Raw genomic sequence first — 26384 nt, forward strand, 5'->3', positions numbered from 1 at the left:
TGCAGAGCAGCTCGAGCTGTGCTGTACCAGCCAAAAAAACAACAAGCACAAAGCCACATCCCGCTGCTGCCCAGCCACGGGGCAGGAAGAGCTGCTCTGAGCCGCAGCGAAATCTTTCTGATGGCATTACAGCTTCCATGAACACGGGGCTGAGGCAGAAACTTCTGTCCCAGAAGGGCAGCTCCGCCAACTCGCCCTCCTTTCCGTGCTTATCTTCGCACCGCACACGAGGACAAAGCAAACTCACAGAGGAGCTCGCTGTTACCTACGAAGGGATAAGGGACGATGCTAACATCTGTTTTTGCAGCCGAGCTTGCTGCAAGCGTGTTTTTTTGTTTAAGGGATGCTCTTGGCACTAGATAAAAGAGCAATTTCTAAGTTATATTACTTCTGAACTTGTGAAAAGCAAACAAAAACAAACCAGGGCTGGAGCACGGAGGAGGGAAAGGCACAGCAGCAGGAAGCCCTTTGCTCTGGGGACACGGGAGGCCAGCTCCTCCCCCCTGTTGCTGTTTTTTCAGTAGATCTACAACTAGGAGGAAACATCCCACCAGCCCTGGGGGCATCCTTAGGAGCAAATGCCAGCGGTAAGACAGCTGAGCAAGACGCAGCCCAGGAGGTCAGCCTCTAGGGAACAAAACAAAGAGGTTATTTGCAAATAAATCTAAAAGACAGAAAAAGGGGCAGCCTGCTAGGAAAGAGACGCACCCACACTTTAAAAACTTTATTTATATAAAAAAATCATTTTGTTTGAAAAGCGTTATAAGAGTGTGCACAGGAATCAGACAAGGAACAGCAGGGTGCTCCTGCCCCCCCTCCTCCCTCCCCCCGGAGCCAGCTCCCCTGCCCACGGGGAGAGGAGGGAAGGGGGAAGCTGGGCTGTGTACTTGGGTGGGGTTTTTTTGGTTCATCTGAAATTACAAAATTAAAAGGAATTAGTGTTTTACGTAGTCAAAGGAAAAGAGAAGTTAGACCCCCGAACAGAACCGAATCAACGTGAGGGGCGCCTGGAGCCAGAGGGGGCTCAGCCCCGGGGCTGGGAGGTGTTTTGGGGCCGGGGGGTAGGCACACGGGGGCCTCCCCCCTTCCATGGGGGCACTTGGGGTGAGCTGCAGCCTGGCGAGGGCTCCGTGGCCAGTTCGTAGCCGTGCGGGGAGGCTTCCAGTTGCACAGGGAGCCTCAGCCTCCCCACTTCACCCCCACCAGAAAAAAAAAAAAGAAGAGAAAGTCACAGCACGGAGCGTGCTCCCCACCACCGCAGCAAAGAGGACAAGGCTGCGTGCCCCCAGCACAGCCCGTCCTCCAGGGGACAGGGCACGGAGGAGAGCCCTGCTCCCCCTGGGACTCCCAAAAATTGGGCTTCCAGCATTGCCGCGGACAGCTGAGGCTCCCAGCAGGAACTCAAGCCCACCGGTAGCCCAGCAAACACCCCCTCGCCCCAGCCAAGCCGGGCAGTACAATTCAAAGAGCTATTTCACAGTGGCAAAAGAAAGGCACATGTCAAGAGGAGGCTGAGGGGCACTGCCGCAGGCGCCCGGCGTGCAGGGGGGGTCCTGGCTCGCCCCGCTGCTCGTCCCCTGGCAGCCCGGCTGGCCGGCCCGGCGCACAGCACTCCGCTACTTCAGCCAGTTCCCTAAGAAACCTCGCCCCAAAAAGCCCTGCCGCATCTCCTCCTTCCTTCCTTCCCCTGGAAGGATCGCCCTCGGGCAGGGGAAGCCTGTCCCGCTCCCTCCACACCAGCCTTCTTCACACCTACGGGTCCCTCCTGGCACAGGGGGCCCATCCAGCCCCCCCCACGACTCAGATCCTTCTTCCCACGCCCCCAAAGCCTCCTATCTAGAACAAAGCGAGAAAAAAAGTTATTGCTGTTTCTTCTTCGCCTCACACCCCCGTGACTCCAGCCTCCTTCGGACTCCAGTCCCACCACCAGCGGGGAGGGAAGCTCCAGCTGTCCGAACAGCCTAAGGTGCGGAGCGATCCCCCCCCGAAATATCTCCTATAGGCAACAGAAGGAGGTCGCGAGGCCTCTGTCCCCGTCCCCGCAGTCGACTCCAAACAGAGGGAAGGTGTGGGAGGAGAAGGCAGCTCCTGGTCAAGGCGGAAGGCTGGAGTCTTTGCAGCATCGGCGCCGGTCGATCCCGACGGTCAGGCGGGAGGGTTTGGGGTTCGCTCTCCGGAGGAAGGTGGCGGCGAAGGACAGGGAGGAAGAGTTATCGGTAAAGTCGTCCCAGAAGAGGGAGGTACAGCTGCCGAGAGGAGGCAGAGTGGCCTGGGCTGCCCCTCGCAGGACCGGGCCAAGTCATTTGGCTGGCTAGTTGGCACAAACAGTCCAGCAAAAAAAAAAAAAAGGTAAAAAAAATCAGTCCAATCCACCACGAAGTTATATATTTATATATATATAATATATTATCAACCCAAAGTGAACGGAGGCAGGGATGGCAGCTAGATCTTCTGCTGTGGAGAGAGAGAGAGGGAGAGATGTTAGCACACGCAGGGCAGGGGTAGGCGGCAGAGAGGTGTCCGTGACCCCGACGGATCGAGCAGCAGCAGCAATCAGAGCAGGATTTGGCTGGGCAAAGCACCCCTACGAGCACAGCAGGATCTGCCACCGCTTCAGATTGGGCAGGGCACCGCGGGACATACCGACACGGGGCAAGGCACAGGGGCATCCTCCTCCGCCTCCTCTGCCTCGGGCCGCGGCTCCTGCCCCTCGTCCTGCTGCAGACACACGGGGTTAGTGGGGGGAAGCGGGCAGGGTTAGTCGCGGGGGCCCACATCTCCCTCCTCGCGGCGTGCCGCCCCCCGCACCCCTGCCCAGGTGGCTCTTAGCCCCTCGAGAGGAGCTGCTCACCATCAGCGGCGCCGCCTTCACTGGCTCCGTGTCCCCGAGGTCGCCGGGTCGCTCCAGCGTCCTGCTGTGCTCCATCTCGTTCAGCGTGGAGTAGTTGTCTGCAGCGGGACAGGGCAGGGTCAGGGAGCGGCCTCCTCCCCGCAGGAGGAGGGGTCTTCCCAGCACGCCGGGGCAGCGAGACGCCCTGCTTCCAGCCCCTTTCCTACCTGGTCCCATGTTGCTCATCTGGATCTCCTCCCGGGAGGATTTCTTGTCTAGAAGCGGGGGAAGACAGCAAGTCAGGCACGGCCCCTGCAGCCGCCGCCCACCGCGGCTGGAGCAGCCCAAACCCAGCTGTGGCCTCAGCACTGTTGGTCAGGGGCGCTCTAGGGCCTATGTGAACCCCAAGCATCATTTCTAGCCCCAACAGCTCAAAGCTCAAACTGACGGCCTTGTGTGAGCTCCCAAGGAACCTGGGGTGAAGAGCAGGACGGGAGCACAGCCCGGCTGGGTACCGACAAGGTGTCTGGCGACAGGGACAGGTGCCAGAGGTGTCCCTACCTGTTTTTTGGTTTCTGTCGATGAGAGGCAGGGTGCTGTCATCAAATGAGTTGCCCCCCTGGGTCCGAGAGGCGCTGTTCAGGTTCACCTGGAGCACCAGACAGTGACTGCTCGTACTTGCCCAGCACGCACCACCCCCCTCCAGCCCCTACACCACCAGCCCTAACGGTGCTGCCCTCTCACAGCCCTCGAGCAAGGGGCCTGAAGCAACCAGAGGGTGCTCCACAGCCCTTGGGCGCACCCACGGCACCTGAGGGTGGAGGTGGCCTGCCTGGGCTGGGCCAGGGCAGCACCCGGCCCCAACGAGAGGGACAGCTGAAGCTTTTGGGAAAGAAACTGAATGCCAGAGGTGGTGCAGACTTCTCTACTGATAGATTTTAACACTCTGGGCTTAACAGTTTGCAGAGTTTCCCCCACACACACCCCAAAGAAATAGGGGAGACCTTCAAGGGTCTCCATTCCCACCAGCAAGGCAGAAGCTGCAACCAAGCCTTGCAGAGCTCCAGGAGCCCCTTCTCCATGCTACAGGACCCTACCCGTTGCTCCCACCATAACAGGGCACTCCCCCATCAAACCCCATACCTGGAAATCTGACTTCTTCCAACCTTCCTTCTCCAGGGGCTTCCGCAGCTCTTTGTAACCCCAAACCGTCTGCAAGACGAGGGCAGCCGCTCGGACCTCCCTCTCTGAGCGGTTCCTAGGAAGAGGCAGAGGAAGAGAGGTTTGAACAGCCACGGCCTCGAGGCCCCTGGAGGAGCCCCTCTCTGCCCCCACGCCGCCCTTCAGGCAGGGCATACCCAGTTTTGTTGATCAGCACCAACTTCTCGATCCCCTGTGTTTCCCGCAGCTTCTTGGCGGCCTCGAGGTTCTCCGCGATGACTTCGTTGATGGTGTTGAGGATGGACACCACGGTGTCCTCGGAGAGGTTTTTGGCTGGGGTCTGCTGGCCTCCAGGCAGGTTCTTCACTAGGCTGGGGATCGCGTGTTTACCTGCGAAGGGGAAATAACTGGGTGTAAGTAAGCAAGGAAAAGGACAACGAGGTGTCAGGAATGAATTTTGATGCACAGGTTGCTCCGGAAGAGGAGCCACAGCCCAACACAGGGCAGCCACCGTGCCCGCGCACACCCTCAGCCACCCAACCCAGAGGAAGCTCCTGCCCGCGCCAGGTGGATTTGGGGGGCAGGCTGGGGCTCCCCCGCAGCCCTCACCTATCAGCTCTTTGTTCCGCGAGTCCACAGCCAGGTTGCGCAGGGCTCCGGAGGCTGCCTTCACCACGCGCTCGCTGTCGTTGGTCAGGAGGTCAGCGATGGCAGAGAGCCCCTTCTCCTGGCGGAGCGCCGAGCGGATGTACCGGCCATACTGCGGGGCGAGCACAGCACCACGGCGTGAGGCTGGGCAGGCGCAGCCTCATCCTGCTCCCGCGGCGGGGGACGCCGCTGGGAGCTTTGCTTGTTGCTCCCCGGTGCCAGACTGAGCCCCCCCAGCCACACCAGGGGGACGTGCTCCCCACATCCCCCCCCAGCTCCGTGAGGCGCTCACCGTCCAGCTGCCAGCACACAGGTTCTGGATCGCTCCCGCCGAAGCCTCTAGAATGGCTGGAGTCTTGCTCTCCTTCAGCAGGGAGATGTATATCCGCACCACCTCCGGCTGGAACAGGAGCTCGTAGCCTGCCGGGGACACGCGGGGAGCAAGGGCTCACTGAAGGGCTCTGCCAGCAGCTGAGACCGAGCAGGCTCCTTGTTCAGAGGGGTACTGCTGGGACACCAGGCCTGGAGCCGTTACGCACGCTCCGTGCTCCTTGCTGCTGGGATTCGTGGTGCACAGCAGGGCAGGCTGTCCCCCAGCATGGGAAACCACAGCCCAGAGCAGGGAGGCCTCAATTTCAGCACAGCAACAAGCAAGGGGCAGCCAAGAACACACGGAATAAGCCTGGTTCAGCTCACCCTCACGGCCTGCAGGCACCCCAGCGAGCAGGCAGGCATCAGGTCTCCAAGCATCAACTCTTTTTCATTAAGACATACTCTGAGAAGGGGCTTCTAAAGCAGTGTTTGGCTTTCTTCTCGCCTCACCTCTGATATAAACTCACTACACAGCGGCCAGGCAGCAACGGGGCTGCTATTTACACTTAGGAAGCCAGATTTTCCATCTTGCTGTGGAGTTTTCCACCCATCCTGTCTCCAGCTGCGGGGAGGGATGATGCCAGCCCCAGAACACAGGTGGCTGCTCAGCTTTCTGGCAGATGGCTGCCAGTTCTGCCCCCAGCCTAGATCAGCCTAAGAGTGACAACCGCTTCTTGGAGCTGCTCACCAGGTCAGGTCTACCCTAAGTTTCCTTGTGATTCTTCTGGCCTGAAGCTTCACTCTCCCTGGAGACACCAGGGTACCCCCAGGAAACCCAGGGGGTATGGGGCAAAGGAGCTGAACTCAAGCCCTAGGCCAACAGCCCAGAGAACGGACGGGATCTGCAGCCCTCGAGGTCAGGCACCTGCCTTGGAACAACCCATCCCCACGTTCACACTCCTCGAGGCAGGACATTTTGGCTTTAAGTCCTGCTTGTTCTTCTCCTGGGCATGAAGGGCAGGCAGGAGAATCTGCAAAGTCTGGGAGCACAGTCAAGGGGACCTTTCCCAGGGCTGTGTCACCACACTGTCCCTCACTTAGTTCCTCGGACTCCCTCCACAGCCCAAGAAGCCAGCCCTGACCTCCACCAAGACCAAGAGGCCTCCTCACGGCTGCCTAGGGCAGAGCTAGCACACGTGGGCATCCACAGACGCACTCTGCCCGTCTGAGAGGCTCACTTCAGCGGGAAATCGACGCTGCTCCTTTCCAGACTGCTCGGGAGAAGCAGCTCTACGCACTCAGGCCCTGTGCAAACACCAGGCAACATACCTTTGGCTGGAGTTGTTCTTTTGGGAAAATCCACTGTGTCGGCACCAGGGTCTTCCGGGAGCTTTTTACCTTCAAAGGGCAAGCACAGGGGCATGAGACACCTCTTCCCACCCACGTCAGCCCAACAGCTTTTTGCCTTTTTTTTTTGCGAGAACGAGCCCAGAGGCGAGCTGCTGAAGCTACCAGCGTGTACCAGGAAGGGCCACCAAGGGCATCAGGCACAGTGCAGGCAGCGCATGGCCAGCTGAAGGGGGACAAAGAGCCAGGAAAAGCACCCAATCGAACCAGGGACAAATTAAAACCGAGAGCACACTCACCTCTGGAGAACCACTCGTCTATTGGCGAAGTGGAGAGGAGGACAGGAGAGAGAGGAGGCAGGAGGAGAGGAGTGCCAACAGCGTCATGGGGCAGATCATTTGGCAAGAAAGCGAAGGGGAGGGACGACACAGGAGAGAAGGGAAGGCGTGGAGTTAGCAGATGTCCATCCACCACCATCCCACCACCACAGAAACCCGCCAGGGCGCCGTTAGCTTGGGCCAAACGCTTTGGGCGAGCCGAGCAGCAGCTCCCAAAGCCAGGGGAGGAAGGAGCCACCGCGTCTCCAGAGAAAGCCGCGCTTTAGCCTTCACACGAGAGATGCCAGAGGAGGAGCGCAGAGATCCCAGACCACCCTCGAGCCCCACTGGAGCCGAAACAAATCTGTGATGCCACCTCCCAACGAACCTTTGCCCTTCTTGGCACCGAAGCAGCTTGCGGCGTGGGGCCCGGTGTTGTTGGTGGGGACCAGAGGTGTCTCCTGGTAGCGCTCGGCATGCGGGATCTCACGGTGGACTTGGTAGGACAAGTTCCTCAGCAGGCACACGCAGTTCTCCACCAGCTAGAGGGAAAGACGGAAAGCTTTACTCACAGCAGCACGTGCCCAGCACACGGTTACCAGCACAGCTTCCAACCCAGAGCTGGCTAAACTGGGGCCAGAGCAGAACTGGGACGTGCAGCTCCATTTCAGGAGCACACCCCTGCCCAAGGGGGGCACGGCCGGTCCCTGCTGAAAGAAGTTCACACCCTGCTGGGCCAAAAAGCTCTCTGCCACAAGCAAATCAGTCCAAGGCAAGGCTCAACAAAAACTCAAGCCAACGCCGGCTCAAGGCAGATTAGGGAGCCCTGAACCAGGGGGTATCAGCGTGGGAGGAGTGAGACACCACAGCCCCATTGGAGGCCGAGTATTCCCAACACCAGCTGCGGGCTGAGAGCCGGGCACCTGGTCACACAGCCAGCAGGGCATGCCCCGCACAGGCTCTCTTCCCAAGCAGAGATCACAGGAAGGTGATCCTTTTTGTTTTTTTTTTTTTTTCTTCTTTTTTTTCCAGCTTGTCCCATTTAATTCCTTCCCCAAATCCCTTCCTTGGGAGGAACAAACCCAGCTTCAGCCACCACGAGCGGGCAGAGCACTACGGACACCGGCCCCGCTCCGCTGATGCTGGCGGCACCCCACCGTGGTACCTTGCTGTCCGAGTCCTTCTGGCCGATCTCAGACTGGATGATGTATATCAAGGCGTCCACCAGGCCGTCACATTCCCGCAGCTTCCGCCGGGCTTCGCTCCGCTCGGAGCTCACGTTCCTGGCGGGCAGGAGAGACCCGTCACGGGGGAGGGCAGGCAAGGAGCAGCACACACCCAGCAGAGCTCAAGACCCCCCCCCCCGGCTTCCCTCCACCGAGAAGAACTCCCCCAAAATTAAGGGCTGCATCACCAGTAGCCGTCCCAGGAGAGCAGCCCCGCTGCAGAGAGCACGGCTGCTCCCATTTGGCTTTGTGGGACTGCTACTTCCCAGCCGGGGAGCAGCGTTACAGCAGCCCAGCCCGCACCAGCTCTCTTCCAGGAGCCTGCAGCCTCCGTCCCGTACCTGAGGCAGCCGGCAGTGTTGGTGAGCACTGACTCCCACTCGATGTGGCGGGGTTTCGAGTCCTCGTTGGGCTCTCGCTCCCAGCCCGAGCGGGGAATGACCACCTCGTCGGTCAGGGCGTGCAGCGCGTTATCCACGATGGCCATCTTGATGGAGTCGTGCGAGGACAGGTTCCACAGCGTCCCTGCAGGGGCGCACACAGAAGGGGCAGTCAGACCACGGGGGCTTTAAAAGCCTTCCTTGTGCCTCCCTCCCCCTACAAATCGGCCCCTCCCCGCGGCCGTTACCTGTGATGACCTCCGTGAGGTCCATGTCGTGAGCCTTTCGCAAGAGGCGCACGAGGGCCGGCACCCCGTCGCAGTTCTTGATGGCGATCTTGTTGTCCTGGTCCTTGCCGAAGGAGATGTTCTTGAGCGCCCCGCAGGCGCCGTAGTGCACCTCCTTCTTGGGGTGGTCGAGCAGCCCCACCAGCACCGGGATGCCCTTCAGCTTGCGCACTTCTGTCTTCACCTTGTCGTTGCGGTAGCAGAGGTGCTGCAGGTAGGCGGCGGCGTTGGACTTGACGGCGTCCAGGCGAAAGCTCAGCATGGCGATCACCTCCGGCAGCTCCGGCTGGCGCCAGCTGCCCGGGGCCGGGGCCCCTTTCCGCAGGCTGTCCAGGCTGGCCAAGCTGCCCCGCTCGTGCTGAGCCAGCGGGGCCCAGTAGTACCGGTCGGGAGCCACTTCGTCCACCAGCATGTCCTCGTAGCTCCTAGGAGAGGGAGACAACAGGCATCAGCACGAACCCGAGGCGCTGGGGGCTGCCGTGGCCTCCCTGGCCCTGCAGGAGACGGGGGAGCACGCGCAGGATGCAGTCAGCCTTGGAGCTGGAGGGGTCCAACAAGGGAAGGGAGCCGGGCTGCAGAAGGGCGCTGTGGCACCCTCCTGGTCCCCTGAGCTGTACGAGGCCCAGAGGGAGGAGAGAGGGCACCCCCAGGACCGCTCAGGAGGTTTGCGAGCAGCCCCAGGAGCAGTTGCAGTCACTTCCCACCCACCAGACTTAGTTCCTGGGCCAGACACCGGGTCCCGATCTGCGTAACCTCTACAGCAGCAAGACCCGGTCCTGAGGCGGGGGCAGCTCGCGCAGCGCCGCGGATACCGAACGCGGGCCCGTGGCCGCTAGAGGGCAAGTTGATCCCACACCAGGACTGCTGGGAGGGCAAGCCACACCGAAGCGCCCAGGCCTCCAGAGCGGCCCCGTGCAGAGCCTGCTGCGAGCCAGGCTGCGACACCAGCGGGCACGGGGAGCACCCAGCCCGGTCCCGTGCCAGCCGCGTCCCTGCCGTGCCACCATCGGACCTGCCCCACAGCACTCGCGGGCAAACGCGTGCCTCCCGACTGAACCGCTGCCCTCGTTTCAAAGGGCAAAGCCTCACCGGAGCTGGGCTCGGACCGCTTGGCCTGCAGACAGCTGGCAAGAGGCACGGGGGCTGTGCCGCGGCCCCGAGGGGGTTCGGCACACCCCAGAACCGCCGGCACCGGGAGCAGCAGGCAGAAGCTGCAGGGACATGCAGCCAACCCCCCACGCCTTGAGGGGGCACTGAACACCCTCCTCCACAGCCCAAAGCACACCCCGCACAAAATCCTCCATTCTCACCCCATTTTTAGTCTCTGGCAAGCCAGCGTTGGCCACCTTGTGAACACCATCCTTCCCCCAGCCAGGCATTCAGCCATTTCCAGCAGGCGGGGATGGGAGGAGACTTGGGGCTTTAACAGAGGGGCCTGACCACTGCTGGCACACCGGCTGTGCCACGGCGATGGGGGTCCCCGAGCTCACATCTGCCCAGCCACCCCCAGAGCTCCCCAATCCCATAGAGGAAGCTCCAGGACCACCGAGCAGGCAGGGAAAGTCACAACCAAGGACGGCGACAAGTTCTGCTCCCTAGGACACCACTTCCCCTGCAGCCTCTGCTACGGGGCTTGCCAAAACCACACGCTGGGAGCTGCTCGGGGGAGCAGCCGCCTGCACAGCCACGTCCTCCTCAGGTGCTGCCACGCAGCAGCCACCCGGCCGGGCTACCAGGAGGGGCTCGGCAGCCTGCAGAGCACCACGCTCAGCACATCACACCAGCACCGACGCCATGCCCGCAGCTAAAGGGAGGTGTGGGGGGCTGGGGTCAGCCTCTTTTCGCAGGTAAGCAGTGATAGGACTAGAGGGAATGGCCTCAAGCTGTGCCAGGGTGGAAATTAGGGGACATTTCTTCTCAGAAAGAGCAGCCAGGCGTTGGGACAGGTTGCCCAGGGAGGTGGGGGAGTCACCGTCCCTGGGGGTGTTCAAGGAGAGGTTGGACGTGGTGCTGAGGGACATGGGTGGGAGGGGGATGGCTGGGTGATCTTGGAGGTTTTTTCAAACCTTACTGATTCTACGAAATAAGGCAGGGGCAAACCAGCTGCCAACACCACAAATGAGCCACCCCAACACTCGCCAGCACAGCCCGCAGCCGGCCTCGCTCCATACCAGGCCTCCCGCACCCCAAAAGGGAGCTCCTGCCCGGCAGCCAGGGGCATTCACCACCTCCCCCAAACGATACAGGGCAGCGAGGCGAGCGGGAGCAGCGCTGCTGAGCCCCCTTTTCCTCCTCCCCTGCTGGCGGGGGGGCTCCAAGCCAGGCCGGAGGGGACGTGGGCACCCCCCAGGCAGCGCACGCCGCGCCTGGCGAGCTGCCTACCTGAAGGAAGCCATCAACAGCCCGGCCCCGGCTCAAGACAAACACCTGGGAGGCAGGGGGTGGGACGCTGAGCCCGCCCGTTCCCGTCGCTGCGAGCCAGGCGAGGGAAACTGAGAAGGCAGGGGGCAAGCCAAGCTCAACAGCCGCTGGATTCCAGGGATTGCTGCCATCGTTATCGGCTCGCGCGGGGAGGGAAGAGCCTGCAACGGGCTGCGCCCATCCCCTCGCCCTGCGCGAGGACAGGAGGTGGCCTGGAGGGGCTCGAAGGGTCCTTGTCCCCCCACCACCACCCCCCCGGAGCCCGAGCCCAGCTGCACCCAGCTCCCCAACTCCTTCCCTCCAGGATTTAGGGGGCGGATGGCGAACAGGCAGCCCCAGAACTACCAGCGCTGCCTTTCTTTCCACCGGCGGCTCGAGTCGGCGGGGGCAGCGCCGTGCCAGCTCTCCCGCAGCCAGCGCGGGCTCGGCAGCGCGGGGCGGGCTGGGGAGACAAACCCCGGAGCACAACCGCCCCGACTGGTTCCACACAGCAGCAGCAGCAGCAGCAGCGCTCATGCTGGCACAAGCCAGAGGACAAAGCTGCTCCTTGAGTCACCGCGGCAGCCGAGGGCTGCCGGGGATTTACGGGACACGCCTCGAGAGACGACGGATCTCTGTCAGGGGCTGGCAAACGCCTCCTCTCCCTCCCTCCCTCGCTTCTCCTGCACGTCCCGGGAGGCTGCGACCAGCCTCTCCTGCCCACCTGTGGCACCCAGACGTACGCACGTCCTCCGGTCCTGCCTGGTACGTGCCACGAGCCCGTGGCAGCCGCGGCACCGGGCAGGGAGCACCACCGGATGCCTCCAGCGCGCCCGAAGCCCACCGAGCCCCTGCTCTGCTCAGCAGTCAGGCTGGAAGGGCTGCCGATCCCCCCCAGCAAAACAAAACGAGGGCGAGAGGAGCTGCGACTGCCGAACAGGTCGAGCAGCCTCTCCCACCCTGTGGGAGCGCTCCCCAGGGCGCCGCAGCGCCTCCATCGCCCCGGCACCGCTCCTGCGGGGCTGGCTCGGCGCTCGCGGCTCGGCGAGATCGCTGCTGCTGCTTCCAGGACGGGGATTGTGCCCCAGAACCGGTACCAGGCACGGTGACAGGTGTGATAAATGAAACGGGGCATGGGATCGATGCCCGATCCCACCGCCCAGCTCCCTCGGAGCTGTCGCCGCCGCGCCGGCAGAACGGGTAGCATGGAGGAAAGGGCCCGGAGCTACGTCCAGCCACCCCGCGGAACTCCTCGCTGCAGGACGACCAGCTCAATTAGCCCTGAGTTTTAACCACCAATTAAGCACGCAATTAGAAGCGGATGCAAGCTCTCCTGCACGAGCTGTGCTCCTGACTCAGCACATCACGCAGTCCCCGCGCGCCTCCTTCGAGCGCAAAGGGAAGGAAAAGGGACCCCACGGAGACCCCCGCCCCAACACCCGCTGCCACGCGCGCGGTACCCCGATACCTGAGCCGACGCCGGGGATCGGACGGGGTCCCTGCCCTCCTGGCCGTGCCGTAGTCCGACATAAGCCCGTAGTCCACATCGTCGAAGCCCACGCTGCGCTGGTCGTCCTCCAGGCCGTAGGGCTCGGGGTGGAAGTGGTTGAGGTCCATGTTGCTGCCCCCGACGCGCACCTGGGGCTGGGGGCCGTAGATGTCCTGCCGGCTGGGGGCCCGGTAGGTGTCCATGGAGGGGCGGTAGCGCTCGTCGATGCGGGTGACGCGGGACAGGCTGCCGTAGCTGTGGTCGCTGCCCGGGTAGCCGCCGTCGTCGTAGGGGCGGCCGTAGCCGTCGGGGTAGTGGTAGTTACGAGGCAGCGTGGCCGTGCCCGGCTGGCTCAGGTAGGTGCCGGGGCCGCCGTTGCCGTTCTTGCGGAAGTTCCTGTCCATCGTCTGGACGTAGTTGGTGCCGACGGGGGAGGTTTCCAAGGGTAAGCCGTCGGGCCCCAGCGGGACCTGCTGCACCGTCCGCGTGGTCACCGTCTTCACCACTTTCTTCACCTAGAGGGACGGGCAGAGGGCACGTGAGGGAGCGCTGTCCCACGCCACAACCCCACGTCCCCAGAACCCTCCCCCAGCACCTCGCCCCGGGCAGATTTCACAAGCCGTGGGGTGGCAGTCACCCCAGCAGGACACCAACCCACCCAGGCACGCCCCAGGCCCGTACCGTGGTCTCCGTGCGCCGGGTCGTCCCATCATCCGACGTCTCCACCGACACCACGGACATGGCTCCTTCGGGGTCCTCCTCCATGGTGTACGTCTCCTCTACGATCTGGCCCGGGTCCTGCATTCTGGGGATTGTGCTGTACAAGAGGTGGCTGTGGTCCTGGGGGAACAGGGGCGCGGGGTCAGACCCCAACACCAGGCACAAGCCTTTCCCTGGGAGACCTGACCCATCGGGGGACTCTGAAATCCCCTTGCACGGGAGGGTGCACCAACAAAAACACACCCCACACCCATTCAGGCCAGGGTGGCTGCCTTAAAACCACAAGCGTTCCCTGTCCCAGCTAGGTGTGGGACATGGCCAGCCCTGCCCCAGCACCCCCCGTGCCCCCACGCAGCGAGGAGGCTGCCTGCAAACAGAGGTTTCCCCTTACCTGTGGTCCGTTGAGCTTCAGATCTGGGAATTTCTGCCTTTCCAGGTCAGCATCGCCCAAGAAACGGCCGTTCTGAAAGGCACATCGTCACAGCAGGCCGGTTACTCAGCTGCTGCCCCCTCCCCTGCCAGGACCCCAAATATCCTCTCTCTTTCCTCCGAGGCCCTGAGCCGGCCGCCTCCTGCTCCCGACCCCGCAGCACACCCCGCACGTCGCTGCCAGGAGAGGAGCACGGCAAGCCCGTGGGAGCACCCCAACACCAGAGCGTGTGTCTGAGAGCACTGTCCGGACACTTCTTGACCTCCAGCAGCTCGGTGCCGCGACCACTGCCCCCGAGAGCCCGTTGTAGTGCCCAACACCCTCTCCGAAGAGCCTTTCCTCCCGGCAGCACCGCCCTTCACTGCCAGAAAGGCAAATGCCTCCCGCACGACACCGCGCACAGCCCTCTGAGAACACCCCCAAACAGAGCCCGGGAGAGGAAGAAGAGGACAGAGCTCTCCAGCCGAGGCAGACTGACACATTTCAAGCCCTGCGGAGAAGAGGCCTCCCCCAGCCCCGGTTTAGCTCCTCCAGGCACAAAAACCGAGACCCCAGGAACTCGCCCACGGCCACGCAAGGAGGCAGACACGCGGCCCTACAACAACCGCCTTCCAAGGAGCCAAGCGGGGAAGATGCCCGGGTACTGACCGCGGCCAGCCTTCAACGCGCACCAAGAGAGACCAAGACCTGAGCCGACCTGGTGTGAGACCCCCCAGGCCACCTCCGCGTCCCCAAAAAGACACCGTTTGCCCAGGTCTGTCTGTTTGCACGTCCCCAATCACTTGTTCCCAGCCGCGCGCAGCGCCAGCAGCGTCACAAACCAGGCCAGCCCGAACCATCCTCACGCCCCACGGAGGGAGCCGGGCCCGGGGCTGCCCTCCTGGAGGCAGGCTCGAGGCGGACAGGGGGCTCGGGAGCCTCCGGGGCCGCCTCTGCCGAGGTTTGTTTTTACCTGGTGCCGCCGGGTGAGCGTGCCGTTGGCCAAGCCCGGGCCGGCGTCCTGCGGGGAGACCCGGACTCGTTCCAGCTGGGCCGAGACATGGCGCCGCTCCTCCTCCAGCGCCCGCGTCAGCTTCTCAAACTGCGCCTCCTGCTCCTTGACGGAGGCAAGGATGCTGGCGGTCGACTCCACTTCCGAGTCGTCCATGGGTGCCGGGCGCCCAGGGTGGGCAGGGAGGGGGCGGAGGGCGCGGGGAGGCGCAGACGGAGTCGGCTCGGTGTCAAGGTGCGGGGAGGAAAAGGGGAGCCGGCAGGGGAGGAGCCGCGCTCCTCACTGCGTGTGATTTGGGGGGGGAAAGGAGGAGAGAAGAGAGGGCAGGAGAGACTGATTTTATTAAGGCAGGTTCTGAGAACAGGGAAACACATAACTCATGTCACTAACGCCCCTTCCCGCCCCGCTGCCAGGTCGGAAGAGGGTCTCAGAGCCGCACGGCCCCAGGCAGCACTCGGCCGCCCCATGCCCAGCACTAAGCTTGGGGAATTGGCACGTTCGGGTCAGGCAGCCCTTCTCCCCGGCACACCGCACGGGTTCCGTATGGCCACGGTGTGCTGGGGTTTCTCCTTCCCGTGAGGGCTGCAGGAAGCTTTCCCCACCCGCAGCCGCTGCCAGGAGAGCAGGGCACGTCCTGGGCCCGGAGCAGAGCAGGGACAGGGCTCTGCAGAGGGAGCAGGGCTCCATCCCCCCCCGCTGCCGCCTCCAGGACCGAGGGACACGGCTGCTTTTAGCACGCTCCCTCCTCCCCAGGGCAAGCAGAGTGCGGTGGGGAGACAGCCCTGGCTCTACAGCTCCCTCCAACCCAGGAAAGGGAGCACAGGGGGGACAGGAACCCCAGAAGGGGACCCTATAAACCCCTGTGACGGCTGCCAAACCCCTGCCACCCTCCAGGTCCTCAGCGGGGCTCTCAAACCTGCGGCCAACCTCAGCCCGCTGATCTAGGGACAGTCGTGGACCCCTCCGACACCCCCTCCCGAGGGAGAACAGCGAGCACGCAGACCACAATCAACGTGTACTGGCAGAGAGAGGCAAATTTGTTCCATACAGACCTGTCGGAGGAGGAAGCTCGGGTGTGATTGGCAAAGGCACGGGACAGCCAGGTCTAGGCGCAGAGAGTCATGGCAGAGAGAGCCCAGCCACCACAGGGAGGAAGCAGGAGGGAAGAGAGCTGCAGGGACAGCAGGAGAACGGGGTCAAATCACAGGGGACTTCCAGCACAAGGCAGGGCAGGGGGCACGGGCTGGGCAAAGGGGCTCCTCTCCTCCTCCCTCCCCTCCGAAGGGGGCCAGCACGGCCGCGGGGTCGGTGCCGGTCCCGCAGCACCCGGCGCCTCCACCTGCTCCCCGCTGCCGGGGAACGGCCCAGCTGGGTCCCGGCAGGCCCACAGGAGGCTCTCCCAAAGCCACGCAGTCACGGCAGGCGTGTGGGGACTCGTCGAAGCCAGGCAGCCGGCACAGGAACTGCTTTCCCACGGTCTCCAGCGCGGCTTCGGCTCTGCCCACCCTCCCTCGCAGTGAGGCAGCACCCCGGCACCGAGGGGACGGGTATCGCCGCCCTCCGCAGCCCCCCAGGACCAAGAGGATGGGTGTTGCTGCCCCCCTGCAGCCCCCATCCCGCCCAGCTCCTCGTTCCCTGCCAGCCCCTGCAGCAGACGCTGGTTCAGGAGCCCAGAGTTGTTTTTCCCCCTCCCTCCTCCTCAACCCTTATCTATTTCCCACACTATGTCAAGCGTATCCAGATGAAACCCTTCCTAAAACGCCTCCCCCGCTCCCCAAAAGCCCGCGTGGGGCGGGCAGCAAGCAGCCGCCCTGCCCGGTGCTGCCAGACCCCGTGGCACCGCCGGGACCGAAACGGGGGGGATTTTTTTCTTTTATTTTCCACGCGCTTCGCAGGCTGCCCGCAGCACATCTCGCCATCTGGCTGCTGCCACCCCGTAACCTGCCCTCACCAATAAGAAATTCGCTGCTTCCACCCGTGCCCGCGCAGTGCCCAGCGAGGGGGAAGCTGTGGCGCACGCGCACAGGGCTCCGTGCCCCAGCCCACGTCGGCTGGGCGCTCAGCGGCCTGCCCACCGCCACCCCTCCTGCCCGGGGAGCCCCGCCAGGCCCCAGGAGGCTCCCCGATGCGACTGCTGACTCCGGCACGCAGCTTTCCGCCCCTCCCACCTTGCAACAGGGATGCCCTAAGGGTTTTTTTTTGCAACAGACCTGCTGCCCGGACCTTGTAAGGCAGCAGCAGGCAGCGCTGCCCCTGGCTGCCCCGAGCTCTCACCCGCCCCAGATGCCCAGCAGATCTCCGAGGAAGGTGTGGTGCCGCCCCAAACAGTGCCGCCCCAAATTCCACCCCCAGATCGAGCACCCCGCATCCACAGGGGCTCCCCAGCCCCTAGGGCTCTGCAATGCCCGCGTGGGTGCTGAGGTTTGCAGGGCTCAGCCCCCGCCGCAGGGGCTGGCTGCGTCCCCCGGGGGTGCGAGGCCCCCAGGCACCAGCCCCAGAGCAGGGCGAGCGTTTCCTTGCCCCGTCCCACCTCCACGCGTCCCCTGGGAGCTCGGCCCGTAACGGGGCCGCCAACAATGGAATTTGTGGGGCTATTCAGGGCCCCAGATAAGGGGCCAGAGCAGCCGTGAGATGTTTCCTTCCTGTCCCTTCCACAGGGAGCGGAGCACAACAGCAGGGGGAAGGAACAGCACCGCTCCCTCGCCCGCCGCCTCTCCTTTTTTCCCCCCCACAAACGCCCCCCCAGCCCCGGCAGGGGGCTGCCTCCATCGACCCAGGGTTAATCCCCAAACCGAGGGGGAGCAGGAGGGAAGAGGAGATGTGACCCCAGCGGCCAGCAAGCCGCCGGTGGCAGCTCCGAGCCAAGCGAGCCGCATCCCGCGAGGCAGAGGGTGAAATTCCAGGCATCGCTCTGCGCCCGGACCCCCCCCAGTCCTCTGAAGATAAAACTACAGAGCGTTTTTCCAAAGCCAGACCGTGACCAGCTCTGAGGACGGCTGCAAGGAAGCCTTTTCATCATGAGAGAGGCACTCGCTGACACACCCGTTACTTAAAAACCCAAGCAAGCCAAAAATATTTCAGCTGGCTGGGTTCAGGGCAAAAAACAAAACGAAGACAAAACCCACCCCGGGCACAGGGGGCACCGCGGCAGCGACCCCCGCGCCGTCACCACGAGGCGGTTCACGTGCAGAGCTTCCCTCCCCAGGGCCCACAGCAGCCTCCCTGCTCCAGCCGAAGGGCTGGGACCAGCCGGGAAGCACCTGCAGCGCTCCCTCCGGGACGGAGCCCCTGGCCCCGGGTGCCAGGCCGCCGTCCTGTCCCGGGGGGGGGGAAGGCGGCTCTCGGGGTCCCGCCTGCCCGCCGCGACGCGCTCGGTACAACCAGAAGCCCCGTTAATAATTCAAGCCCGCCACGGTCCGAGCACTCGCGGTGCATTACGCTCGCTCCGCGCTGCTTCGCGTCCCCGCTAATTCACCGCAGGCTGCTGGTCAGGCTCAATTAGCTAAAAAAAAATGAATAATAAATAAATGAACCAGCATCTCCAGCATCTCTCCATAGCCCCGAGAGCAGGGTCCGGGCTCGGAAACCAACCCCAGAGCTCGCGCCCACCCCAGCGCAGCAGGATGGCACGGGTTTGGGTACAGGACCCGTGGGGATCCCGATTAGGGGGTGGCCCCACGGGCTGGTGCGGGGCCGGCTGTGCCCGAAAGCAGGCAGCAGGAAGGAAGCAGAAGGGACTTTGGCCAGGCTGCCGGCCGGCCCTGCCCGTGCGGGAAGAACCAGCTCGTCGCAGGCGGGTCAGCCACCGCCCCGGGCGCTGCCTGCGCTGGCACGGACCCACCCTGCCCCACAGAGAGCCCGGCCCGAGCCACGGTGGGAGGGGAGGGGGGGGGGGGGGGAAAAAACCCCGCAAGGAGCGGCCGCCCGGGGCTCTCCTCGCCGCTCTCCTCCCTCTGTCGCGTGCAACTGGTCCGACCGGCAGCGGGATGCGAGGCCTGGCCCACCTCGCCCGCCGCCTCGTTTGTAGGGCCGCGCACCTAAATTAGGAAAGCCTGGATGGGGAGAGAGAGAGAGAGAGAGGGAGTTACCTGCGGAGATGCAAGCAGAGACACACCAGCAGGCCCTATAAGGGAAAGGGCCGGCGGCCAAGGCAGGATAAGGAGGAGAGAGATAAGAGGCAGGGTGGGGCCCTGCGCCAGGCTGCGGGGAGGAAGCAGCCCTGACTCCCCCCAGCCGGGGCAGGAACGCACGATAGGGATCGGGGCCCGAGGACGAGGCTGGGAGACCCCCCCGGGGGGCGCGGCGGCCCGAGAGCAGCAGCGGGTGCCCTCTGCCAGAGCGGGGGCTGCCCCCGAGGAAGCGGCGAGGAGCAGCAGGGCCGGCCGCAGAGGGCAGGGCTCGCCGCGCTGGTATGCCAGCCATCCGGCCCCGCAGCTGTCCCCCGCACCCGCCGGGGGGGCCACCGCCAGGAGCCGCCACGGCAGCGGGGACGCGGCCCCCGAGGGGCTCCATGGCCCGGCCCGGCACAGCACGGCCTCGCAGCGGCCGGGAGGCCCGAACCCGAGGCGGGAGGCGAGGACGAGCGGCCCTTGGGGCAGGACCGCGCGAGGCTCGGGGCAGAGCCCCCCGTCCGCCCGCAGCCCCCACCCCGTGCCCGGCCTCGGCCCCTTTCCCGCCAGCAGCACCCCAAAGGGCCCCGCTGCTGCGTGCCCGCAGCCCGTCCCCGGGGGACACCGGGGGGGCGCCAGGCCCGGGCTCTCCCCCATGCCGGTGCCCCGGGCCCAGCGGTTTGGCTGTCGGGAGCCGGGGGCAGCACAAAGGCGGCTCTCTCCTCCTCTCTGTGGGAATTCGCAGCTGAGCGCTCGGCGGGGACAAAGGGATTTATTTCACAGGCACATCCCCAGCCGGCCTCCCTCCCTCCCCCCGGCCTTCCCGCTTCCTGTCACGGTAGCACCAGACCTCGGGGGCACAGCAAACAAACAAACACCCAGCGCCGGAGTCTGGGAACGGGGCCAGAGCATTCCTGGGACAGGCCGCGCTCCGGCGGCCAGCGGGCTCCGGCTTCGCCCCAGCGGCTCCCAGCCCCCCGAGGAGCTGGGGGTGAAGCAGCGGGACCGGGGGGCCTCCCCCCCGGCTCTCCGTGCCCTGCCCCGGCACTACAGGGTGTCCTCCCGCACGCCGGGCCCGGTGCCGCGTGCCACGCTCCGGCCGCCCCGCGGCTCTCCCCGCACTGGGCTGAACTTTCCCACCCGGCCGCCTCGCGCCCTCTCCCCCCTCCCTCCCTCCCTCCCTCTCTTTCCCCCCCCAGTAAAAGCAAACAGCAGGCTGGCGGCGAGGAGATAAGGGCCGCGCCGCAGGGCCCAGGGAGCAAAGTCCCTCTGGGTGAAATCACGGAGGGACCGAGCGCGAGCGCAGGGGCAAGGGCACGGCCCCCACCCAGGGGCACAGCTGGGTCCTGGCGGGCTCGCGCCTGCCGCTGGCTGGCCCCGAGGGGAGACGCTGCCCCCAGGGGCTGGCGTTCCCCGGGGCACGAGGGGAATTTGTCCCCCGAGCCACAGGCACGGGCATCCCTGCCCGGGCCACAGCGCGGCACGGCGTCCCAGAACGGGACAATGCGGATCTCGCCCCTTTCCCATGTCCCGGCCCTCGCCGCAGTCACGCTTCCCTCTTCCCAGCGAAGCCACTTGAGATCATTTCCTCTCCCGACACCTGCAGCCGCGGGTCCCCGAGGGGCTGGCCCTGCCTCCGCGCCGCTTACCCGTGCCCGAGGGCTGGCCAGGGCACGGGGGAACCCGGGGGGAATTAACCCGGGGGGAATTACCCGGACAGCGCCACGCGCTAGGAGGGCACCGCACCTAAAACACCAGCCAGCCCCACCAGGAACACCCAAATCACCGCAAAACCAGGACGGTGGAGGGGGGCAGGAGCACAAAGCCCCCCTGCGGACCCAGACGGGGTGCCCCGTCCCCCCCGCCCGCCCCAGGGCCGAGCCCCGCACCCCTGGCCGGGCTCAGCAAACAGGCAGGCGCTGAGCTCATGTTTGGCGTGGGAGCGGCGCGCGAGGAATCGCCGAGATTAAGGCGAGCAGCTCGATGCCGGGGGCGGCAGGACGGCCTCCCCTCGCTGCGGCCAGCCCCGGCTCCCCGGGCAGGTAGGGCTGAGTCACGGCACCCGTCACCCGGGGCTGGGCAGGAGGAGGCGGGCGGCGAAAAGCCCGGCGTGACCTCATCTGCTGCCCCTGCTCTCTAATTGCACGCGCGCATCTGCTCTCCGAGAGGATACCGAGGACCCTGCCAAGAGGGGTAATGAATGGGTGAGGGAAAACCATCAGGGAAGCGTCAGAGCCAGGGATGGAAGCACGGCGGGGGGACGAGGGCTGCAGCAGGGTGAGGGCAGGTCCCGTGCCGTCCCCTCGCCGCATGTGGGGTGCGGGGACTGGCACGAGCCAGCACTCACACGAGCAGGAGACAAAACCGGGCAGCAGCCCGCGCCCCGATCACGCTCGGAGGGACCGCGGGGCTTCGTCCTACCGCTGGTGGTGCTCCTCGGGCTGCCGGCCCCCGGGTCCCACCGCCGAGAGGCAGCTCCGCAGGCTGCCGCAGGAGCCGAGGGCAGGAAAGCCACGTTTCCTGGTCAGACAGAAGTGACGCCACGGCTTCCCTTTCCCGTGAGCTGCTAAACACCGCGTCCTGCCAAGGGCCGCTCCCCGCCGCCTCCGCCCCGCACGCAGGCACCGCCGGGGGCACGGCACCCAGGAGGGGCACGGTGTCCTGGGGGGGTCCTGGGGTGCCCTGGGCTTGCCCGCGGTGGCAGCACGCCCTGGGGCGAGGAGCAGCCTGCAGGGACAGGGCGGCAGGTGCCACAATCCGGCCCCGAAGAGTCTCCCGCGGGGACAGGGCTGTGCCCGGCAGGCCCTATAGATGGGCTCGGTGTCCGCGGGGCTTGGGCGGTGATATCAGGACCCCCTAACCGTCAGCAGGGGCACGTGGGGCTACCAACACGCTGTGGGGTTTGGGGTGGGACAGCAAGAACTCAGCTCTGCTGGCAGCACCGCAAGCGTCCCTCACCGCCGCTTGAGACAGGAGCCGGGCAGAGAACGGAGCCACGCAGACGGGGGAGGACCCAGCCCGCCTGAAGCAGGGGATTTCCCCCAAAAGCACGCCGCGCCGTCCCCCTGCTCACCCCGCGGACCCCGCTGAGCAGCAGGCAGGAGGACGAGGTGCCCCCGGCTCGCCGCAGGCAGCGCGCGGCGAGGCAGGCCCGGCAAGCAGCGACACGCTCCCAAGAATGCAACGCGCTGCTCCGCTGGGCAAGGGGCCTGCCAGCAGCACGCAGACGCGACCGGCGACCCACCCTCGCGGGTCAGAAAAACTGGTCTTGGCGGTCCGCCGCGCTCCCCGGCGCTGGGATGGCACTGGGAGCACTGGTGGGGAGGCAGCCGGGCGATCCGGGAGTGCTTCTCAGCAGGACCGTGGTGTAAAAGGAAAAAAAAAATAGGGAAAAAAAAACTAACGCGTCAGCTGAGGACAGAGAGACGCCTTCCTCCTCCTGGCCAGGGTGGGAAGGGGTTCTGCGTATTCAGCCCCTCCAGGCCGCCCTGCTCCCGGGGGGATCCCACCCCTCAGCCCAGGTCCTGCTGCACGGGACGGGGGTAACGCAGCCCGTCCTGCTGCCTGCGCCCTGCCTCCAGCCCCCCCGGCACGCGGGGAGAGGAGGGCCGCGTCCCCCAGGCTCCTCGGCCGGGCCGGGCAGGGGAGGCGGTGAACTTTGAGCAGCCTGCGCTGCGATCGGGGCCAACGCCCCGGAGGAACGGGAGCAGCCGGGGCTGGGATGCGGCCGGGAGGGCAGCTCCTGCCCGCGGGAGGGAGCCCCGCGTCGGCGGGCAGCGGGTGAGGGCCGCTCCGTGCCCAGCGCCACGCCTGGCACCCTGTGCTCCTTACTCACCCCGGCCACCGCCCCGTCTCACCCCGCCGTGCCGCGGGGTTTTGATACGAAACCAGGATCTGTCTGCACTTCCCCCCCCGGGGGGAAACTGGGGCAGGGAGCTCCCGAGCCCACAGCCAGGGCACAGGAACGGGACGGAGCTCGTCCACCCCACGGCTCTGTCCCCGCGGACACGTGGCCCTGCGCTCAGCCCGCGGTGGCAGCAGGCGAGACAATGCGAGCATCTATTTTGGGTGGAAAGGCGGGCAGATTAGCAACAGACACGAGACACGTAGGAGCCAGACGCGCTCATGATCCAACGCTACAGTCATCGGCCTGCTGCTGGGAGTCCCCGGCTTCTGAGGAAACGGTGCTGAGCCCGTCCATGGGAGGACGGCGGCCCCGAAACGGCCTCGGCGGGGGGCACGAGAGCTAACAGGGGGTTGTGGCCACCTCGGGGAACTCCGGGACTTTGTTCTGCAGGCTGTAAATCCAGCCCCTTTCCAGCAGCCTCGTGTCGAGGCGCATTCCTGCGCTCCGTGCCAGAGGACAGCTTCCTCCGCCCGCCGAGCCCCGTGTCACACACCGCCCTCGGTCACCCCGTGGGTTTGGGGCTGTCACCGCGGCCAGGCGGCACCCCGCTGCTTTTAGGGACCCCGACCGGCCCCAGTTCTGCTTCTGGCCGTCAGGGATGGCGATGACGGGCGAAGGCAGCAGCAGTGCAGGGACCTGGGTCTCGGAGGCTAGGCTGGGAGCGCTCTACGCCCCTCGGGGCCACCACCCCAGACAGCGAGGGACCATTACGAGGGGGTGTTGAGAAACTCAAGCAGCACCCTAAGGTCACAGGGGCTGGTAAGCTATCTCGAGAAGCCAACAGCCAAGATCAGAGGCAGTGTGGAGACGGTGACCAGCTGCATGGAGGGGCTGGGCCCTTCACCTCCACCGCCTAGACCATCCTGAGCGACGGCAGGACCTCGAGGGCTGCTGGCCCGGGGACGTGGGCCCAGCCTTGCAGCCAGAAGTGGGCAGCTCACCCCTCTGCAGCCCACTGAGGAAGGGCTCCCACCTCCCACCCCTTCCAGGAAGGCTCCGCGCACGGCCCCGGCGCATCACGCAGGACAGTCGTTCGCATGCAACAGCGTCCCGGCCAAGTTCAGCCAAGTGGAAGGAGAAGGGCTTTACCAAAGGGGGAGGGGGTTTTTAAGGGTGGTCAGTTTTTTTTTTTTTCACCACCACCAAGAACCTGCCTCAGGAGTGCCAGGAGCAGGATGGAGCAGGCAAGGTGAAGCGGGAAGCCCGCGGAGCCCCCTGCGTGGGCTCCGGCACCTCTCCCGGGGGGCCTGGAGGTTGGGGTCCCACAGGAGAGCCCCGCAGATCCGTCATGCACAGCGGCACACGCCGCAGGAGCGAGACCCACAGCCTCCACATGCCGCCAGCCACCGGCCAGCCGCTCACCCCCGCGTCCACGACAGCTTCTTGGGGGAAGAAGGCACAGAACCAGCCGCCGGGAGCACAGCTGCACCCCGGCTATGGGTTCCCAGCGCACCCAGGTCCCAGAGGTGCTAAGCTTCACTTCTCTTCTCCGTACCAGGTGGAAGACAAGCTTACTCCCAATTTTCTTATTTCCACACCGAGGCAGGAGGCCAGGCAGCTGCACTCCGACACCGCCGCCGTGCCCAGACACCCTGCTCTCACCACCCAGCGGCGGGGCAGAGGACAACCCAAAATCTAGGTGCCACGGCCCCGGGACAGCAGCGCCCCGCCACATATCCTCGCGAGGACAGCGCGGGCCTCCCACGGCTCCTCGCTACCCCCATCTCCCAGGCCGCACGGCCGAGCTCGGGCACCGAGCCCTTCCCGGAGAGGGAGGCACCTCGGCGAGACCCACCCCTCGCTCGAACAATCACAGGAAGCTTTGTTGTCCGAGCCGCCTCGCTCCAAGCCCAGGGGCATAACGGAGATGCCCCGCTCCCAGGCGGCTCGGAGCTCGAAGCCCTCCCACCGAAACTTCCACGCTTTCGCCCCAAAGCGAGCCTCCTCTCCGCAGCGCTCCGCCGGGGCACGCCGGGCACCCGCGGTGCGGGAGGCGGATGGTTTGCGGCACAAAAGGCAGGGGGAGGCCAGGCAGGAGGGGAGGCCGCTGCCCTGCTGCTCGGTGACAGCGCAGCTCCGGGAACTGCGAGCCCAGGGCCGCGGGACCCGGTTCCTGGAAGCGCTCCAGTGTCACTTGTTAACCCGTGACCCCAGCGGGGGTGTATATATATGTATGTATGTGTGCATGTTGGTTTTTTTTTTATTGTTATTGCCCAAGACGGGAGCTACGCGGACCTGCCGGGGAGGACGGGGAGCCGCTGCGCCCCACCCCGCGTACTTGACCCTCCCTAGGCACACAAGTCCCCGGCCCCGCTCGAACAAAGGCGCGGACAAAGTGCCCGCGAGCAGCGGGACGGGGAGGGCTCCCCGGGCCGGCCGCCGCTCCTGGGGGACGGGCACGGCCCGGGGGTCCCCCCGCTGCCCCCCACACCCCCCCCGGCCTCCTCCCCACACAAAGGGCAGGAGGAGGAGGAGGAGGGCGGGGGGAGGAAGGGCGCGGGGTCCCGCTCGCACCGGGCCGAGCCCGCACGGTCCCGGGGGCAGCTGGCACGGGGCGGCCTTTGTTGGGCGGCCCCAAACCGGGGGGGGGGGCGGCACCGGGGGGCACGGCGCGGGGCCCCGCGGCACCTCCGGGCCCTGCCCCCGTGGGACCGGGGGCAACAAACCGGGGGGGGAGGGGAATAAAGCGGGGGGGGCACCGGGGGCTGCCCCCGCCCCGCACCGGAGGCGGCGAACGGGACTTACCGCGGCCGGGCTCCTCGAGGGGAACGGCACGGGAACGGCCCCGGTGACGGGGGGAGTCCCCGGGGGGGCGAGCAGCGGAGCGGAACCGGAGCGGAACCGAATCGGAAGCGGAGTGGAGCCGGAGCGGGCCGGGCCGGGCAGGGCCTCGCCGCCGTGCGCCCGCCGCCGCTCCCGCACCTAAAATGGAAGGTGCTGCGGCGGGGCGGGGGGCGGGGCGCGGCGGGGGCCGCCCCCTGACGTCATGGCGCCGCGCGCCAATGGCGGCGGCTGTTGTAGAGGGGTGAGGGGCTGAGGCCGCGGGGGCGGGGCGAGGGGCACGGCCCCGGGGTGGCCCCGGGGGGGGCGGGAGGGCGGTGGCTGCCGGGGCTCGGGGAGGGGGTACGGGGGGGTCAGGTGGGAGTGGGGGGACATTTCTGCTCAGAGAGCAGCCAGGCGTTGGGACGGGTTGCCCAGGGAGGTGGGGGAGTCACCGTCCCTGGGGGTGCTCAAGGGAAGGTTGGACCTGGTGCTGAGGGACACAGGTCAGTGGGTGACATCGGTGGTAGGGGGTGGTGGGGCCAGGTGATCCTGGAGGGCTTTCCCAACCCTAATGATTCCAGGATTCTAAAATTCAAGGGATGAGGGTCTTCAGGAAGTGGAGAGCTTCAAGGGGAGGAGGTCTTCAACGAGTGGGGTCTTCAAGGGTCGGAGGTCCTCAAGGGTTAGAGGTCTTCAGGGGGTGGTGGTCTTCAAGGGTTGGAGGTTTTTGAGGAGTGGGGTCTTTGAGGCATGGGGTCTTCAAGGGTTGGGGTCTTCAAGGAGTGGGGTCTTCAAGGGTTGGAGCTCATCAAGGAGTGAGGTCTTTAGGGGGTGATGGTCTTTCAGGGGTGAGGTCTTCAAGGGTTGGAGGTCTTCAAGGGTTGAGGTCTTCAAGGGTTGGAGGTCTTCAAGAGTTGGAGGTCTTCAAGGAATGGAGTCTTCAAGGAGTGGGGTCTTCAAGGAGTGGGGTCTGCAAAGACATGGGTCTACAAGGGTTGGAGGTCTTCAAGGAGTAGGGTCTTCAAGGGCTGGAGGTCGTCCAGGGGTGGAGGTCTTCAAGGGTTGGA

General features: G+C 65.5%; 1 protein-coding gene across 11 annotated transcripts; it reads right to left on the bottom strand.

The window, feature by feature from the left end:
* Positions 1-709: 709 nt before the first annotated feature.
* CTNND1 (catenin delta 1) lies at positions 710-25496 on the bottom strand. Of its 11 annotated transcripts, none has more exons than XM_066998178.1 (21): positions 25300-25496; positions 15591-15709; positions 14500-14820; positions 13509-13580; positions 13079-13237; positions 12377-12912; positions 8470-8933; positions 8183-8366; positions 7781-7898; positions 7004-7157; positions 6598-6615; positions 6281-6349; positions 4932-5059; positions 4601-4751; positions 4189-4381; positions 3974-4088; positions 3392-3479; positions 3058-3105; positions 2852-2949; positions 2644-2715; positions 710-2451 (listed from the first exon to the last, which is right to left on the bottom strand). In XM_066998178.1, the coding sequence occupies exons 3-21, from the start codon at positions 14692-14694 to the stop codon at positions 2443-2445; spliced, it is 2871 nt and encodes a 956-aa protein (XP_066854279.1). In that variant the 5' UTR covers positions 14695-14820; positions 15591-15709; positions 25300-25496; the 3' UTR covers positions 710-2442. The 11 variants fall into 11 exon arrangements, with proteins under 11 accessions (XP_066854279.1, XP_066854278.1, XP_066854277.1 ...); XM_066998177.1 differs by having other exon boundaries at positions 710-2454; XM_066998176.1 differs by having other exon boundaries at positions 2644-2718.
* Positions 25497-26384: the final 888 nt, after the last annotated feature.

The sequence above is a fragment of the Anser cygnoides genome, chromosome 5, assembly GCF_040182565.1.
Source record: "Anser cygnoides isolate HZ-2024a breed goose chromosome 5, Taihu_goose_T2T_genome, whole genome shotgun sequence".
In the NCBI taxonomy this organism is placed as follows: domain Eukaryota; kingdom Metazoa; phylum Chordata; class Aves; order Anseriformes; family Anatidae; genus Anser; species Anser cygnoides.